This window comes from Amblyomma americanum, chromosome 1, assembly GCF_052857255.1.
Source record: "Amblyomma americanum isolate KBUSLIRL-KWMA chromosome 1, ASM5285725v1, whole genome shotgun sequence".
In the NCBI taxonomy this organism is placed as follows: domain Eukaryota; kingdom Metazoa; phylum Arthropoda; class Arachnida; order Ixodida; family Ixodidae; genus Amblyomma; species Amblyomma americanum.
Genome location: NC_135497.1, coordinates 100,683,446 through 100,702,844, shown reverse-complemented (window position 1 = coordinate 100,702,844; position 19,399 = coordinate 100,683,446). Strand labels below are relative to the sequence as shown.

Genomic DNA, 19,399 nt, shown 5'->3' with positions numbered 1-19,399 from the left:
GGATTATGGGGGATGTTAACGCTTTCAGTTGCCGCTCGTCATTTTTTTTTTCGGGAAATAAAAAAAAATTCTCCGTATGCTTCGGGAGAAAGCCTATTGGTCAGTTTCAGTACTCTTTAACGCCAACGGTTATTTCAAGCATGAAGTGCCCATTCGCGGTAAATTCAGGCGACTATGGTCCGGAAAGCGCAGCGATCCTGGTGCCGCACACGAACCCGAAGTGTAGCGCATTGAGCGCCATAAGCGGCGAAAGGAAGCCGACCGGCCGAGCACGCAGTCCAGCTAAGAAAGACGGCTGATCGCGGAGAGCCGCGGAAGCTGCCAGGGAGACCATGCGCGCTGCCGAGGCTCGAAGCGGGGGGAAAACAGGGGCACGTTCATGCATCCAAGGACCAGGTGACTTCTGTCGGTGTGCTGCTACCGCCGTTTATGAGCCGTGCAATATGGATGCGCTACACTTTTCCAATTCATTTCATGCTTACACGTACATCTTTATTTCTTTATTTCTCTGTTTTCTTTTTCCTGTATTTTCTCTTTTTCTTCTTTCCTTTCTTTACTCTTTTTCCTTTCTTGTCTTTCTGCTTCCTTTCATTGTTTTGCAGGTGTGCGCAAAATTTCGCGGCAAGTGTTACATTGATCGGAAATCGTAACGTTGAAACGCCAGGATTTGCCACATAAGTATGTTGTATATGTGGTTTTGGTTTCGGTTTGGGGATCACCTGCCGCCAGAGGCACCAGTGTCGCTATGTATATATATATGACTGTATGTGGCAATAAACCGGGATGGTTTTGGTTGCTAGCAGTTCGTGTACTTGGGCGGCACCCGCCGCTACAACAAAGTACTCCATGGATCGTGCAATCGCTTACTTTATTTTTTGAAGGATGCACACCATGCTAGAAACGCAGGACAAAACAGAGGTAATATTAGAGATGACAGTCTGTCTACACGAATATGTCGAAGGATATACTACACCAAACCACGCTCTCTTTTTTTTTTACTTTATTTACTGCGTTCGCTACCGAACATGAAAAAGCACCAGAGCTGGAGGTGAAGAGTGCGAAGTTCGTCTGAAACGAAGAAATAACTGCCAGCCGCAACGCATTCCCTGAAAAAAAAAAAAGAAAAGAAAACTGCGAATGCGCATATTTCGCCTGAAAGGCCTCCGCTAAGGCGTGCTTCGCAGGCATCCGTTAATACTCGCACATTCACTGAGCATAAAAGTGCCTGCTAAGTAGGCTGTTGTCTCGTTTTTTAAAATTGAGAAACACGTGGTGCCTCCTACACGCACTGGCCCCGTGTTCATTGCTCACTCACTCCTCGCTCGAGAACTGGTTGGCGGAAAGGATTTTCCGCACATGACAGGAGCGTCGTCGTCCGTCGTACTCTAAAACGCGTAGCAACGCGATGCCATTGATTTACTCACAGACAGTTGCAGTTCATCGCATCGCCCGCCCATAATACACGGCCGCTGTGTATAGTTACGGCGCTCGAAGCGCTCCGTCTGTCCGGGGGCTCAGCATCCCGTCGGGCGTGTGTCGCTCGTGGGGATGAAGCTGTGCGTCAAGCACTGCCGGCGTGACACGCGAACTGCATTGTTTCACGCATGGAGGGGCTTCTTTGCAGCGGGGATTGACCCGGCGCGCGCGCTGTCGCGACGCCCGCCGACTACGTCCGCTCCCTCCGCGCAGCCCGATCAGCAGCCAGCCTGTCGGCGCGCGCAGTCTCGGAAACAGCCGCTGCCGCTGTCTCTCTCTCATGGAGCGTGTCTTTCCTCTAGCTGAACGGATATGTTTCATCGTGCGTCTTCTCTTGGCTTTCCCGTCTTTTGTTCGGTTCTGTGGTGTCCATGTACTACATTTGCCGGGCTCCGTCTGCGCTGAATTAGAATAATTCTCTCTTGATATGCGCGTATTGGACGTTTGCAACCGGTGCTTTTCTTACCATACTTATCTCGCTTACTGCTTTTGTTATATATCGCGGTGGTGCGCCTGGCGCTTTGTATACTTTGCATTTTCTTGACCGCTAGCTTTCGCTCAAGTCGCGCTTTCAACTTGTTGCGCCGATAAATTGAGAATTGATTGCGCGCGGAATTCCTGGCTGGTAACCGCGGTGCTGTCAGAGAACGTGACCCACTTTTCTGGGAGCTTTGTGGCTTCGCCTGTCGAGTAACCCGATTTTGTTTCGACTCTGTTTTCTCTCTCTTTGCACCTCGCAGAAGAATTCGTCGCTCATGGCTCGACAGTCAAGTGCCTGGCCATTGGCCACAAGTCCGGCCGCGTCATGGTCACCGGCGGCGAAGACAACAAGGTCAACTTGTGGGCCATTGGCAAGACCAACTGCATCATGGTGAGTGCTCTTCACGTTAACGACAGGGTGCCTCGTTGTGTAATGTGTAGATTTCTTTTCGATAGCCTCTCGAGGAGCACCAGGACTGGGGCCTCAGCCTTGTCGTGGTGTTCCTCGAGACGTTTCCTTTGTATCCCCCAAGAGACACCCCGGGGGAGGGAGGGGGGGGGGGGGAGCTGTTGAATCGCGCGCGAGTCCGTTTGCGAGGTCAGGCGGGCCCGCGAGTCGTTCGGACGCTTTCGCGCGGCTCCTCGTCCGCCCTAGCTGAGTGGCGCATTTGTTTCGGGGCCGAGTCCCTTCTCGGTGGCCCCGTTTCTCCCTCCGCGGCCACCCCCTTTCTGTCTCCCAATTGAATGTGGCGCCTCATCGGTTACCGTGCGCCGGCTATTTTCTGCAACGCCGCACTTTTTGGCGCAATTCGGCGCTCACGTCTTGGCGCGCGCAGCGCCGCTGAGCGCCGAAAATTCGGAGGCCTGCGCGCAGAGAAATTCCTCGTTCCATTGTGCGCGCGCTCTTGCAAGGCGGACGCGAGGCCGAGCAAACGTGGCCGGTGCATTTTTATTTCGCTTCTTCTTCTCCGGCAGGCCGCACAATGTGTTGCGCGCCTGCTAGAGGAGGTTCGATAACCATTGCTCGGAGCGGTCCGAGCAGGCTCTTGATCGCTGGAGCGCGCCGTGGCTGAATTCCCTTCGCGGTGGCCTGGCGCTTTTATTTATTTTTTTGTTTGCCCCCCTCTCTGTCTAATCCGGCACGCTCCGATGGAGAACGCAACCGGACCGTTTTGCGTGTGGCCCGGCGTTACGCGGTGGTTACGCCGGCCCCTGCCTCCTTGTGGGCCGAACGAGCCATTCCCGGCTTGACCCCGCGTTACGGCGAAGGTCGCCCGAGCAGCGCCGAGAGAGCTCGGAGCAGGCGGACGAAGGCGAGCGCGCGCTCTGGACTCGGTGTTTCGTTCGGCGAGCGCCGTCACGACTCGCGCGCATCTGAGCGGATTCGTCCAGGCTTTGTTGCGATCGCTCTCTCTCTCGGCCCTGCTTGTGTTCGGACGGTTGTTGCAGCTCTATGATTGGTGCGGCTCTTTGCATTGCCTGGGTTTTCTCCGGCGTAATTTAGGGCGACCATAGCAGGCGTTCAGGTTTGTCAAAGACGTTGCGATTCCGGTGACGCGCTTTCGTTCAGTGGCTCGTCCTGTGTTGTGAAGTGCATGGGCTCTAGTTGCTGGCGCAGGAATAGTGTTGCAGTAAAATTAATTTTGTTTATTATTTATTATGATTATTTTTGAGAAAGTCGGGATCCGATTGCATCAATGAAGGAACAATTCGTGGATGGATAGCCAAGCGTTTGTGTAATTAGATTGTTTCTGCGCTTTAAATCGCGCTCACCCCCCCCCCCCCCCCTCCCAGCAGTGTTCTTGCTAAGCATGTGCCCTGCCCCCCCGGGACTTCGCCCCATACAACTGCCTCCGACCTTTCCCGAAAAAAAAATTTCTGGCTACGTGCCTGGCAGGAGGTATATGGATCTCTCTGGGTGCGATATCAAGAGTGTTGGAATGTGCAAATCAAAGGTTGTGGTGTAAATTTTTATTCTTTTTTCAAGGACTGGCCACGTGAATTAACGGCATACCGTCTGTTAAACGCCAGGTCACACACTTTTGACTTCTCATTCAGACTCGAGTTTCGTTTCAGGTTGCTGCGCAGTGCTCTTAGAAGCAGAACTCAGCAGGCTGCATTGCGCTTTATCCTGCGATTTCAATCACTATATGGTGTTCTACGCGTAAGATGCCGCCCCGACTTTTGCGCGCCGGAGGAGTTCGTCGAGAGGCAGGCCTGTTTTCGTGTCACGATTGCACCGCCGTTTCAACGGAGGCAGTCGGCCAGCGGTGCGCCCCAACAGGTCCCCGTGGCAGAGATCATTGAGATGATCGCGCGAAGGCGGCTGGCGAGCGTGCAGTGTATAGATAGATAGATGGACGGGTGGCGGCGGCCGCCGCCGAGTGGCCAGCGCAGAGTTCGACGACCTCGAGTCCCCCGCTTGTCGCCGGCGTGCGGCCGGACGGACCCGGAAGTTCGCGCTCCTCTCAGGTGGCCCGGAGGGGGGTGGGCATCCCCCTGCCGCGTTCGCTGCCCGGCTGAATGGCCACGGGGCTCGCCGCGATTCATGCGCACCCCCTTCGCTTTCCTTTTCCGCCGCGGAGGAGGAGGGGAGTCTCCGGCGAGTCGTGTCTGGCCGCCAGAGTAAACGCCACTCGCCGAGGCTCGCAGGTGACGTCTCTGCTTGCGGTCGAACAGGGCGCAACGGGGTTCTCGTTTCTGTCGTCATTATGGCGCGATCGGAGACGAAGCTTGGGCCGCCTCGAGCTGGCAGGCACTGCGCTGCACGCTCTACTTGCCAGCTCGATGATTTCGTGCCCCAAGTGTAGGCCGAGGCTGGCGCGAAGCCGGAAGGGCGCCTGAGCCAGATGTTTACCACCCCCTGGTGCGCGTATAGGGACTGAGGCCCAGCGCTCCGAGTCGACTCCAAAGCGGATCGCGGACAGAACGCGGCACCGTGCAGACGGACGAGGTGCGCAGATGTGGTCAAAAACACACGAGCTTTGGGCCGTGCGCCAGCGCCGCATGCTTCCGCAAAAACTTTCGAGAGTGCTACCTAAGCCCCACAGCGTGGCCTGTATACTTTTGGCAAAGGCTGTACTTGTGCGAAGAGAGCGCAGCGTTCACAAATCGTCTTGTGTTTAAAGGGGCTCTGAAGCGCTTTCCGAGGAGAGCACATTAACTCACTTAATCGCTGCACTGTGTTGCCATGAAAACCAGAGCCAAATAATACCCTTCTACACGCAGCAGACGACCCGCAATCACGCGTCGAAGTTGGCGAGCCCTTTCCGGCGACTTTTTCATGCTCGCACCCTCCTCCGTCCCCCGCATCTGCGTAGACAGGGTGAGAGGTGGCCATTGGTTAGATTCTTTCAGACGTCAGGCAGCTACCGTGGCCGCGACCAATAAACCGCTTAGCTCCTGCGGGTCGGGAAGCTCCGCTCCCAGAGGGGGGGGGGGGGGGGGGGGGGTTGAGAGGGGAGGGGGTCGGCGAAGGAGCGCCTACCTTGCGGCGTGCAAAAATTGACGAGAGGAGAGGGAAAGGTGCGAAGACGCTTAAATTCAAATTTTGACTACAGATAACTCAACTTCTACAAAGCGCATTTAAAAAATCCTTGCTGGACACTATTCGTGAAGCGGCGTGCTTCAATATCCCAGGCATGCCGCAACTTTATTAGAGCCCCTTTCACAGCCCTTTTAACGTTTGCGACGGGAAAGCTCCGCTAAGGCAAAATGTTCGAGTACGTCTAAAGCTGCACGATTTTTATCGCGCACTCTACAGTGGGACGTGCTGCGGCTGCATTAGGCATAATAATCGCCCATAAATATTTTATTTATTTATTTATTTATTTGTTTATCATAATACCCACAGCGCCATTGTCTGGCATTAGAGGGGGGGGGTTGAAAATAAAAAGTACACAAATACCACCGCGTGCAGGTGGTTAAAAAAATAACATTCAGATAGAAAGAACGCGGAATTATTATACATAAAAATAACGAAAAAACTGTCACAGCATGGAAGAAAATGAGTCATTTGATAATGGACACTACTTCCTCGGGCAGCGTGTTCCACTGTTCCGAAATTGTTTTGGGGAAAAATGACATTTTAAAAAGGTCAATCCGGCATCTGTATTCTTTAACTTTAAGTGAATGATCTACCGTAAAGACGCATGATCAGGGTTGACTATGTATTTGGTTCTGTCTATTCCAGTAACAATTTTAAACGCAGAACTTTCCTGCGTTTTTGATGTGTATCCCAGCCCAAAGCTTTTTTTAGCGCTCGTTACACTGAAATATAACGCCCATAGTTATTAAAAACAAAACGAACGAACGGCCAAATTCTGAACTCTTTCTAGCTTTTGAATGTCAAAGCAAGGATTTCGGGTCCCAGACTGTGCAAGCGTACTCAAGTATGCTTCTAACATTTGTATTATACAGCAGTTCTTTTGTCTTTTAGAGGGAAAAGCTTTGCGTTACGTCGCAGGAAGCCCAAAACGCTGCAGGCTTTGGCAGTAACGAAATCCACGTGACGACGCCAATTGCACTGGTTAAGTATACACCAAGATATTTAAATTCGAACACTGAAAGCAGTCTACTATTATTAATATTATAAGTGGAATTGTGGGGAACCTTCTTTTTTGTGAAACACATATGTACAGATTTTTGTAAATTAACATGCATTCCCCAATTCTCACACCACTGGGCTACTTTACACAAGTCCTGTTGTTATGCATTGCAGTCACTCTGATCGTTAATAATTCTATACAGTACACAATCATCCCCAAAAAGATGGTTTATGTGTGTTTAACGTCCCAAAGCGATTCAGGCTATGAGGGACGCCGTAGTGAAGGGCTCCGGAAATTTTGACCACCTGGGGTTCTTTAACGTGCGCTGACATCGCACAGTACACGGGCCTCTAGAATTTCGCCCCCATCGAAATTCGACCGCCGCGGCCGGGATCGAACCCGCGTCTTTCGGGCCGGCAGCCGAGCGCCATAACCACTCAGCCACCGCGGCGGCTCATCCGCAAAAAGACGCATGCATAAAGAAATACCTGAAAAGATGTCATTCATGTAAATTATGAACAATAAAGGGCCCAATACGGATCCCTGAGGCACCCCTGATGTTACAGGAACCTCATGCGACTGCTTACCGTTGACAACGACACACTGACGCCTAATGCTCAAATTTTCTTTTATGCACCTAATAACGTTTTCATTTATGTTGCACAAGGATAATTTTTGTATTAATAAGGAATGTGATACAACGTCAAAGGCCTTCCTAAAATCTAGAAATATACAGTCGACAGAATTTTCTTTATCTAATGCACTTGACAGGTCATGTACGAATTCGGTTAGCTGGGTGAGACACGAGTAACCACTGCGAAAGCCATGCTGATGGGTATTTAATAATGAGTGTGTACTAAGGTGATCCATAATATTAGTAAAAAAACACGTGTTCTAAAACTTTACACGTCACACTGGTCGATAATTTGAAACAAGATTCCTGGGTCCCGATTTATGTACAGGCACAACATTTGCAAGCTTCCATTCTTCAGGCAAAGAGCTGTCTTGTAATGACTTAGTGAAAAGAATTTGCAGGTACCTTGACAAAGGAAGAGCGCAAGAGAGCAGGACCCTAGGTAAGCCGTCCGGTCCGGTGGCACTGTTTTCATTTAAGCGTTCTAAGAGCGACACAATACCTCGCTGGTCGAAATCAATGTTCACCGTATAGGTTCGGTACTGATCAAGTCGGCAGGGCTATGGTTGACCGCAGCAGAAAAACGTGTAAAGCACTGTGCTTTCTTCAGATTACCATGAAGGATAATTCCGTTATGATCGAGTGGTGGGATAGACAATTCATGCTTTCTGATTCTTTTAACATACTGCCAAAATTCTTTAGGGCGGTCTTGGATACGCATGTCTAAAGACTGAAAGTAGGCAAATTTAGCCTCTTTGACCGAAGCATTGATATCTTTAGTAATCTTTTTTAACTGATCCATGTTTTCTTGTGACTGATTTCTTCTGTTGTTGCCTCTTTTCAACGACTCTGCGCACCGCTTTTGTAAACCACGGCTTGCTTTTGCTGCGACGTTTCGTCATCACCCATGACGGCGCATATCGTTCACGCAGATCGAAAAGTCTATCTTTCAGTGTGCGCCACAGTTCATCAGTTCGCAAAGTGATTCAGGCAATCTTTCGTACACATCGACATGGGATTCCAATGCCCGGGCTGTCTCGGGGAAATTTGCTTTTCGATAACTGTAAATGCGCTAACATACTGAAAGTTCGTTTTCACTAAAACACAACTCTGATCACTGATAACGGGCAATATAAGGTTAGAATAAGCTGCCGATGGCTGGTTAGTCAATTTTGCAAGCTTTGCCTAGCTTGCACGACGTACATGGTATCCTACGCGCAGGCATGTCCGGAAAGAGGCAGTTCAAAACGAGCAGACAGGCCAATCCGAAACGAAACACCGGTATGTTCAATATTTGCTAAAAAAAGGGTCGGCAACCACATGGTCAGGTTTTCCTCGGTGTCCAAACGCCAATCCGCCTTTTTCACAAGATCTGGCGCCCTTTGAGGAGTGGCGAAAATCCGTCTGCTACTGGTTGAAAACGCATGCATGTGGAAGAGGAGGCAGGCGCGATCCGGCTCCACGAAGCGCCAACTGCGCTTGCGGAGTGGCAGGTGTGTGTGCTTGACAGCTGCTGCCATCTGTCGCATGCGCCTGTCACTAACAGGAAGTGCGCATGCGCAGCAGGAGCTGGCGGTTTGTTTTCAACCAGTGGAGGAGGAGAGGAGCGCATGCGCAGAGCGGCCGTGTGAAACGGGCGGCAGCAAAAGCTAGAGAACACGCCGTGCTGATCTTGCGCCGGGTGTTGCGTGCCTTTGAGGATACGTTGCCGCCATTCCGCATTAAGTTGGGGACGCATGTGTGTCTTGTTTCATCTAAACCTGTGTTCCCTCTCTTTAACTGACTCTTTTTCAGCGTACAGACGTGAGTCAGAAATCCGGATCAAATTTTATTTGAACTTTTCGCGCTTAAATTTACCGGATCGCCGTTTGTAATAGTTTAGTATTGATGAGCGGGGTAATAATCTGGAAGGAATTCGAAAGAGAATTGCTGTCGTCCTGTAGCTTTATCATATTTGCCTTTCTTCATCCGGGAAATCATCGGCGCCTTAAACAGGAGCGGGTCTTTCGTGGCTGGAGTTAGTGCATCCATTCGCGAGGCAGTGAAACCACTGTGTTAGCAAAGATTTTCATGTGTCGTGGAAATAGTCGCCTATCTGACCAGGCGGCTGTGGAATGTCTACGTGGTCTTTTATGTTTAGAGCAGTCGTGCAGGTCCAACTGAAAATAGCTTGGCGAAAGTTGCAAAACCGCTGAAAATTCCGGCCTCTTTGAAGGAGAACGACTGAAGAAGAAATAGGACGGTCTCCCTTCGTATCGAAACAAATAAAGACTTCGCCTTCAAGGTGCACAAACCCTAATGACTCGCAGTAAAACGGCATTTATCTGGGACCGAAGCTTTCATTCAGATTTAAGTGCCGAGGGGTCATCTACACTGTCTAACCGTCACAGTGTGCACGAAAATCGGACAGTCTCGCCTAACAGGCTGGGTCTGACTCACTTGTTTCGTTGTCGGGGCTGGTACAGATAAAGTCCCTAGCAAAGCTCGTCTAGGGACTTCAGGGACTCGAGAGAGAATTCCCTTCTCTGCACACCGCGGTCATTGTTACGACGGGGGCAGACGCTTCGTGTCCGCTGGTGTCCCGTTGCGCTTTTCTTTCCATTGTGTGGTTTGGCCGTTGTCCGCCTGGCAGCAACGGCAACCAGGGACACCTGGCTTCTGAGGCGCTCTCACCGCCTGTCCCCCGAATAGGCGCACGGTGGCGACGATTGAACGGGTCCTCCGTCTTCTGGGGGAGCGAGAAATCTCTGGGCGGCGATTCACTTGTTCCAAATTCATGGGAAAGGAAGGGTTAGCCTTTGTAACGAGCATACCACAATGCAGTGCGCCCTCGTTTCAAAACAACGCGCTTATTGAGCAACCTCAGGCTTGATTTTCCTCCTGTCCATTCCGCTGTTGCTGCAACCTTTTCTTTTTTATCCTCCTCTCACCTTTCGCATTACGTCGTCGTATCTGGAGAGCTTTTTTTTTTATCTTGTCGCTTTCCGCCTGGCGTTGACGTCGTCACATATCATTGTTTCCAAATCTTGTCTAGTAGTTTGGTGAGGGGTCTTGCAAGCCTGACCGCACACTCGTTTATTGGCTCTGTAGCCACGGTCGCACTGCAGGGCGCCTAGACAATGGCAGGGGTAGTAAAGCTTGAGGCGTTGAGAGCGAAGACATTCTAGCCAGTGATTAGAGCAGGTGTACGCACCAGTGTACTGCGGAGCCGAAAACTCCTGCTTCAACTCGCACTCCAGGCAGGCGTTTCCATCCTTTCTTAGCAATTATAGCTGTAGGGATTTCTGCCCGAGAACTGCCTCTCTTTCACTACACGCCTTCGAAACGCTGTTTTGTATTGCGCCAGGCACATCCGCCAAGCTCCGTGACTGTGCTGCAGTCGCGGACAGAGCATGGACCACGCTTCGGCGTTCCAACTCTTCCTTCACGTTCCGTGAGAGAAATAGAGAAAGATTTGTTGCCTTTATGCACAATCTCACAAGCGCCATTTACACGCGGAAGTATCAAACACTAATCGATTTTCGCTAATTAATGCGTCAGAAATAGTTCAACCGCCGATGAGTGGTCCACATTATTTTGTCCGAGAATGGACAACTGACGTATGATTGCTTGCATTACGGTTTTCGGAAGTGACTGTGATAACTGATATAACCTGGAGCGTGTAAAAGTTACTGATTTCGCAGTCTGGCGTCCATAAAATTAGCTACAACAGGCGCCATTTCTCATGTGTTTCTCGCGGCATTTTCGTTTCATGCTTCGTCCACGTTACCCTCGCTGTCCCGACATCTCGGTAGCCTTTTACCTTAACCCGACAGGGTCGCGTGACTTCGCTTTCCTTTCCAGTGCCACTCCGTGTTTCGTGTCCCCAGTTCGGGGCTGTGCCACGCCACCAGACCAAACCGGGAATCGCGTGTTCCACTGCTGTTACGTATACTAGACGCGGTGACCGCGGAACATTGTTCTCGGAACGACCGCGCTGCTGTGTCGCCGTGCAAGTACTTTCTTACGGTTGCGGAAGTTTCGTTGCGTTGAGTGCTCTGCTAGTAATGGACCCAGGTAAATCGGGTGGTTTCATGTGAGTTGCGCTTCCTACAGAGGCTTGTGTGAGCCTCTGGATGCCGGCATATTGCAGCTAAGCAATTTGTTAAGCGTGGTATTGATAGATGCGTATCTGAAATAACGACAAGGGGGGGGGGGGGGGGGGAAGGAAAGGAGGTTAGGTTAACCGGAAGAAGGTTCCGGTTTTACCCAGCACTAGGAGAAAGGGAAGAGGAGATCACGGAGGAAGTAAGGAGAAAACAGCTGGGTTAAAAATGTCAAGAAGTGACTACATCGCGTACGGTAACGTCTGAGCACATCGCGAAGGCGCGACGACGCCTTTGAAGAACGGAATACTACCATGGCACGCCTTCAGGGCCGTTGATTACGGCGACCACTGTCTTAAGTAACAAGGCGCCGTGACCAGCCGTCTGAAATGTCGTGATTTGGCTTCCAAGCACCTGGAGCGCTTGTCGAAATTCGGATGAAGCCGTATGCCATGTTCGCTGATGATGCAGCTGGACTTCTCGGCACCCGAATAAGTCATGTAGGGCGTTTCATGCCGCCAGGAACGATAACAATGTTCGTCTTGCCACAGGATGACAGCGCATGTGTCGGTAAGAAAGCTGGGTACTCAATTCAATCAGACTCGTTTATTAAGCTTGCACCGCTCGTACCCCGCAATCACGGAGTCCACGTTAACGTTAGTTTACGCCACTTTTCGGGCATTTCGTCAACTCCCCTCTCCCGACTACCGAGTTTGAATCAAAGCTGCGGGCAAAAGTTTTTCAACTTCGAATCCAAACCTTTTCCCTAGCAATAAATTCATCTTTCGCCGCAAGACAAGCGACAGCAAAAGCCACGAAATGCCCAACTGTCGGATTTTGCTTACACAAAATTGATAGATGTGACCTTCGATTGTCCCTGTAAGGTTTTATGATGGTTCTGTGATGTTAGGCAGAGCGTGGACGAATGTACGGCCGCTTCCCTCCTCCTGCCGCCGCCTCCCTCTGAATGGCCTCGCTCGCAGCCGGGTATTTTCGCAGCGCGCGTGTTCTGCCAGCGTGATGCCACCCGCCGCGGTGGCTCAGCGGTTAGGGCGCTCGACTACTGATCCGGACTTCCCGGGTTCCAACCCGACCATGGCGGCTGCGTTTCGATGGAGGCAAAAACGCTAAGGCGCCCGTGTGCTGTGCGATGTCAGTGCACGTTAAAGATCCCCAGGTGGTCGAAATTATTCCGGAGCCCTCCACTACGGCACCTCTCTATTCCTTTCTTCTTTCACTCCCTCCTTTATCCCTTGTCCAACGATAGATGAGACATATACTGCGCCAATTTCCCTTTCCCTCAAAAACCAATTATTTATTTATTTCATCGTGATGCCGAGCCCTTGGAGAGTTGAGAGGTTTAACAGAGTCCGAATGCGAGCGCGCGGTTTGTGCGCGGGAGCGTCAAGTAACCTGGGCCGCGGTCGCCGCGTGTCTGAGTCATACGATGAATGTGCAGCTGACACGTTGTTATTATATAGGAATAGCTTTGACATGCCGTACGCTGTGCATAAGCGCGTGAAGCGGCGAAGACTACCGCGGGAGACAAGTTTTACCACCAGAAAGGAAGTGGAAGTGGGAGTTTGTGAGCGTCAACGGGCCTAAAAATAAACTGCCGAAAGGATATCGAAAATTGCTTCCTTGTTTCGAAGCTTCGCTTCCCTAGCCGAAGGTTCGCACCTGTCTTCAGGAGTTAAAAGTTAAACGGTGCAGTTGGTTTCTTCATGAGTGCGTTGAGCTATGCCCCACATCGTTTTCAATCGGGTACCATTCAAAGGGCCCCTCATGCACCCCGCTCCTGCATGCGTCCTTTTGATCTCGCCGGGGTTTCTGTTGGTTAGCTGCGACTTTGCGTGCGCCGAATTTTTGCCGGTGATTGAGCTTGTTGCACGGGCGGCAACAGCTCCGCCCTTGTGCCTTACCTATAACTCAATCTAGCTGTGCGCGTCAATGATAGCCAGCGAAGTCCGTTACAGGCCGCTTACATTTCCCGCTTAATTTCCTTTTATTTTGCTTTCACACCTATTCGCTGGCGAATTCCTAATCGAAATCAAGAGAAAGAAATGGGCTTGGGCAGAGGATGTACTGCGAAGGCAAGATAACCGCTGGTCCTTAAGGGTAACGGAATGGATTCCAAGAGAAAGTAAGCGTAGCAGGGGGCGGCAGAAAGTTAGGTGGGCGGATGAGATTAGGAAGTTTGCAGGCATAGGGTGGATGCAGCTGGCAAAGGACAGGGTTAATTGGAGAGACATGGGAGAGGCCTTTGCCCTGCAGTGGGTGTAGTAAGGCTGATGATGATGGATGATTCGCTGGCGCAGCCAAATTTCTGAGAATCTCTTGGATGGAAATAGCTCTGCTCCTAGCTGAGCACGAATATAAAACCCGTCTGCCAGAGTGACAGCAACAACCAGGTACTCATCGCCGTGCTGGGCCGCGGCGAAGGAGGATGTTTACTGCCGGCACGAACAAGCGGTGAAAGTTTGTCCTTGGTGGCAGTAAACATTTGTTCGCAGCAAGTTTGGGCGGAAGTGCCGCGTGAGGGGAACGCAGATATAACATTAGCGGCGCAGCAGCACCGCGCAAAGGTATGCTGTGCACTGCTCCGGAGCGCTTTCCCGCGTGCTTGCTTTACGCTCGAGACTCGAGGCGATACTTCGCGAGACGCAATTACATGTTGTGTGTGTGTTGGGGGGGGGGGGGGGGGGGGGGGGGGCAGCTCTTGCCGTCGGCACCAGCTCGAGCCACGTCCGATGGATGGGAGCTGTTGACGCGTCCTCCTCCCCTCTGCTTCGTTTCGCGCGCGTGATGCGTCCGCGCCGCATCGCACCATGACGCACCTCCGGGGCGCCGAGCGGGCGTTACTTCAGCGGCGTAGCTTATGTTTTGCGGGGGGCATTAACTCTCGGCCCGGAGTGGAGTCGGTGGCCGTTCTGGTTGTCCGCAGCGGCGATTTTCTTTCGCGCCGGACGTGCCGGCGGCCCCTTGGCCGGGGATGCGTGCGTGCCGTGGGCTGGCGCCGTGGCCAGTGGTTTCGCCCACGCGGGACGTAAACAAGGCCCTCTCGGGCGCGCGTGCACCGGCCGTCGACATAATCGTTTTCGCATGCAGGAAGTCGCTGTACAAATTAAATGCGTCTGTATCTTAATCGTCCGATCACTTAATTACCGTCTGTGGGCTTACTCGCTCACTTCGTTAATCATCGCCTCCATCGCGGTGGCGTTGGACCCGGCGTTGGTATCGGGGTCTCGTAATTGGCCCGTAGAGCACCTTGGCCTCAGCTGCTGTAGACTCCCCCCGCTTCCTTTGTGCTTTTCGCTTCGTCCTTCGTTTATTCGGGGGAGGGGGGGGGGCGATAAACTGAGGAGCGCGTAGTTCACTTGGCAACCTTTCTAATTCTTGGTGCGGCCCGCCGGACCCTTCAGGTTGCCAAGCTGCGCCGCGTATTATGAAGGGCGGGCTTTAATTGGCCGCCGTTCGTGGGCGGAGCGCAGCCCGCTGACTTTCTCCGGCAGCGCTTTCTTTCTTTTTTCTTGTTTCAGCTGGGAGTGCCCACTGTACCTAATGCTTCACTCGCCAGGGTTTCTTGCAGAAAAAAATAATACTGCTAATTTGGTTTTGAGGGCGCGAGCTGCGGCGCTGTGGTGAATTCACTGAAAGCTCCCTTGCGACTCCGCTTTGGCGGAGCGCGCTTTTAACGTCGGAGCTGACGTATGTGACGTGTACGTGCGGATCTCTAGGTCGAGTCGAAAGGCGCCGCGCCGCGTTCACGTATCGCATGACGAGCGGTGCTTCTTTTGTGCCGCATGCTGTTCGTCCAGTTTGCTGTGGCAGTATGGGAGTTCTGGCACCCCCCTTCGAGTCTGCTCGAGCTTCGCACGCCGGATATCCGAGCTCGCGGTAGCGATAGTGCTTTTCGAACGCGCAGTGTGCCGAGTCTGGTGGGTTCAACGTTCGTACGACCATGCGCTTCACCTTGTCGACTGCCGAGGCCATTACCTGGAGCATCCTGCTCGATCTGTTGTACGTGTAACGTGTCTACGGCTTACGAAACGAGCCATAAGCGACGGGCGGGGGAAGGAGAAGAGTGGTTGAGCAAGGCCTCGTGGTGTGGCGCGACTACACAATGCTCGTATAATGCACCGCCCGCGTACGCACACTGTACTCGGCGGGTGCGCGCGGTGTAAGCGATCTCTGCTTCGGCAGCCCGACGCCGCGGTTCACGCTGGGGCATTTCGTCACGTTCGCCGAGCGCCGGACGGCGGCGCGTTTTTGTCTACCGGAGCCCCATTGTGCTGTAGCACGTGAACCGTGGCGCACCGCACGTTGCAGTGAATCGCGCGCGCTGGGCGAACCGACTGGGGCACGCGGGGGCAGCTCGGCGTCTGCACCGCCCTCGGAGAGCGGGAACTTCGCGCGGGTGCTGCTCGAGCCCGTGCGACGCCGCCCGCATTGATTGGTTGATTGCTTCGCCCTGGCTGAGTTTTTTTTTGCTTATTTTGTTACGAGACAGGGGGTTTGTGACTTCGCGATCGCACTTAGCCGTTCTATTCAACGGCTTAGTTTTTACTCTGCCGTACGTTTATAGCACGCATGTTTAAATGCGCCTGCAACATACGGGGTTCGTGCGTGTTGTTTCAGGGGAGCCTCGCATTTATGACTACACTCTGATACAACTCTGCAGTGAAGCTCTCCCCTTGTTCAGGACCGCCACACAATCCCTTCGCGACAATAAGTAGTCCGTTGTTAAAGCTTTTTTGTTGCCGAGAACAGAAGCTAACCACGAGGCCAAATTACAAGCTCAAGAATTGATACCTCTGGCATTTTTGATACCGTCAAACATTCAAAAGCTGATTTCGTTTACTGTTATTGGTCGGCTGAGTAATACAGGAAGCCGCGGACCATGGGCCGTCGTTACCATCTGCTGTTTTTTTTTTAAAATTTGCTTCCTACTATAGGCGCATATCTGGCGCACCAGAAACCATGGGTGAGTGTCAGTGCTCGCCAGAAAGGGCTGGGTTTGACCCGCGTAATAAAGTTTAGTTCCTTTCGCTGGCACACCTGCATATGTCGCAGCCTTACCTGCATATTGCCTTGCAGCTTTCGCGAACACGCTGTCGTTTGCAGTTCTGCGCGTGGAAAAATGCGTGTCATAAATTTTTTTCCGTCATTTCTGTGCGTCTATTTTTCTACTGAACATCCTTTTGTCACTTATACCGACAGTTGGCTTGCTGGGTCAATAGCGTTCATCTTTTATGTAGTGCGACAGTCGCTGCCGACTAGGTTTTTCGGAACGCCCTTCGAGTTTTGCAGGCATATTATAGTTTGTCTACATAAAAAAAAGACGCTTTATCGCGCCTCTTACGCTAATTCTGCGCATGCAAGGCTTGTGCGAAAAAGGCATTGCTCTTATTCGAATCTGTGACGTTAATTGGTTCCGATGCGTTTGTCGAATATAAATCAAGTGTCTTGCCATTTGTAGACTCGTGAAACAATCCCGCATAGTGGGCTGAATCGAAATTCGACCCAGGCACAAACAAAAGTCTATACGCTTACCGCGAGACTCCTTGTCCGGTCTTGATGTCTCACACAGTCATGGAGGCACTGGTCATAGATCAGACCCGAAATTGATATCGCTGCATGTCTCGCGGTGTTTTTTTTTTTTTTCGTGTCGTGTGGCTCTTCTCATAGTGCGCTGCCGGTGAGCTTTTGTCCGGGCGTCTTTGCGGGTGCTCATAGACAACGGCGCAGCCGTGGGCGGCAGGGATGTAGCTAGCCACGGGAGGGAGCGCCAGTCGAGGCTTAGGGCGCTTCTCACCGTGCGGTCGGCCCTGCATCAGAGCGTACACTTTTGATCTCATCTCATCCACCTGCAGCCCACAGTCTCCCCCTTTCTCGTGAAAACAATTTTCTGGCCACGCCGCTGCTTGGCGGGGCCCATCAGTGTGCGACCACCGCATCCTCTCTTTGGGCCCGATATGGGCTGGCCGGCCGGACGCCCCCCGCGATCTTGAGATGGCGGGCCTCGTGGCTCTCTTCCGGGATCCAGCCGCGGACGCGACCTCCGCTTTTGCGGGCGCTCCTCGCGGAAGTATACTGAGCGCCTCCTGCATGGAGCGGCCCAGTGTTGCCGCAACAACGGGCGCCAGCTTTTGCGCGTGATTTACTTGGAGCGGCGCCCTTCGAATGCCTCCGGCACGTCCTCTATAGGACCTGCGTAAGTGCGCGAGTTTCTGCTTACTCGAGGTTTAAAAAATTCTTCTTATACGATGTTCGCAAATTCTTCTGACCCGTCTTTCGCCCAAGGTGGCTGCGCCAACTACTCGGAGCTGTAAGTTGTCACTGATAACGAAGTTGCGAATGCAGACAAACCGATGCGATTCCAGCGTTTCGAACGTCGGGCAACGGCAGCCTTACAAGTCCGGAGGACTGAAGAGGACGATTGCGGGACTCGGGGAAAGTTAACTCGCGCCCCCTGCCAAGCGCCAAACCTCTGGGCGCGGTGCCTCCCCAGAGGCCTGGCTTCGTTCGCCCTTTGCGGTTCGGGGTTTCCACCGACGATCAGCGAGGCTGACATGTTGGCCTGACCGCGTGTTAGGAACGACCGGGATGGATCGCGGAATTATGAAAGAGGAAGGAAGACTGCTTTACCAATACAAAAACAGTGGGAAATTTTGGTGTTTAACCGTGAACACTGATTTTATATTTGAAAAAAAAAAACTTGGCCTGCATAAAGATATAACGCTATGTATCGAATCTTTTTTGAAATTATGCAAATAAACAATGTGACCGCACTACACCTCGGCAGCATTTTGTGTTTCGTGGTCGTTGCTTTTATGCTTAGTATAACATGACAATGTTACGATCCCTTAGTGCTGTTATAGTAACAACAAGAAGTCTAATATGATTGCCTAGACATCGGGCACAGTTATCGTCAGTTGGAGTGCTGAACCCTGCTATTTCAGTGCTCAAGTTTGCTAATGAAGCTCCTTCTTCATAGAACTCAGTGAGCTCGTTGTTTTCAGCTGTATTCTCGCTCTGATGCGCACGTCTTCGGAAGTCTTCGTAACGACACTTGCCATTCCTTGAGCGAAAGTATGGCAGTAGGTTGTGGTTTGTCATCATCATCATCAGCAGCCTTACTACACCCACTGCAGGGCAAATGCCTCTCCCATGTCTCTCCAATTAACCCTATCCTTTGCCAGCTGCATCCACCCTTTGCCTGCAAACTTCTTAATCTCATCCGCCCACCTAACCTTCTGCCGCCCCCTGCTACGCTTACTTTCTCTTGGAACCCACTCCGTTACCCTTAAAGACCAGCGGTTATCCTGCCTTCGCATTACATGCCCTGCCCAAGCCCATTTCTTTCTCTTGATTTCGACTAGGATGTCATTAACCCGTGTTTGTTCCCTCACCCACTCTGCCCGCTTCCGATCTCTTAACGTTACACCTATCATTTTTCTTTCCATGGCTCGCTGCGTTGTCCTTAACTTAAGCTGATCTCTTTTCGTTAGCCTCCACGTTTCTGCCCCGTAGGTGAGTACCGGTAAGATCATGCTGTTGTACACTTTCCTCTTGAGGGAAATTGGTAAACTGCCACTCATGATCTGCGAGAATTTGCCATATGCGCTCCACCCCATTCTTATCCTTCTAGTTATCTCCCTCTCATGATCAGGATCAGCTGTCACTACCTGCCCTAAGTAGACGTATTCCGGCACAATTTCTAGGCTCTCGCTGCCAATTGTGAACTGTTGTTCCCTTGCTAGGCTGTTGAACATTATCTTGGTTTTCTGCATGTTAATTTTTAGACCCATCGATCTGCTCTGCCTGTCTAACTCGTTGATCATGATTTGCAGTTCACCTCCTGAGTGACTCAGCAAGGCAATGTCATCAGCGAATCGCAGATTATTCATGTATTCTCTATTTATTCTTATTCCCAACTGTTCCCAATTCAGGCCTCGAAATACCTCGTGTAAACATGCGGTGAACAGCATTGGCGAGATCGTGTCTCCTTGCCGGACGCCCTTCCTTATTGGAATTTTATTGCTGACTTTATGGAGGACTATAGTAGCGGTCCAGTTGCTATATATATCTTGCAGTATTTTTACATAAGGCTCTTCTACTCCCTGATTGCGCAATGCCTGTATGACTGCTGAGGTTTCCACTGAGTCGAATGCTTT

The 19,399-nt window shown here is 51.7% G+C and overlaps 1 protein-coding gene across 8 annotated transcripts in view; it reads left to right on the top strand.

Annotated features, from left to right (window-relative positions):
* The window catches only part of kat80 (katanin p80), a 170,740-nt gene that overhangs the window by 46,341 nt on the left and 105,000 nt on the right, over positions 1 to 19,399 (top strand). For all 8 annotated transcript variants that reach the window (XR_013310730.1, XR_013310731.1, XM_077646390.1 and 5 more), the window contains exon 2: positions 2,217 to 2,347. Coding sequence is in view for 6 of the 8 variants with exons in the window: in XM_077646390.1 (XP_077502516.1) it covers positions 2,217 to 2,347 (131 nt within the window). In the remaining 2 variants the exon portion in view is untranslated. The remainder of the gene's footprint in view (positions 1 to 2,216; positions 2,348 to 19,399) is intronic.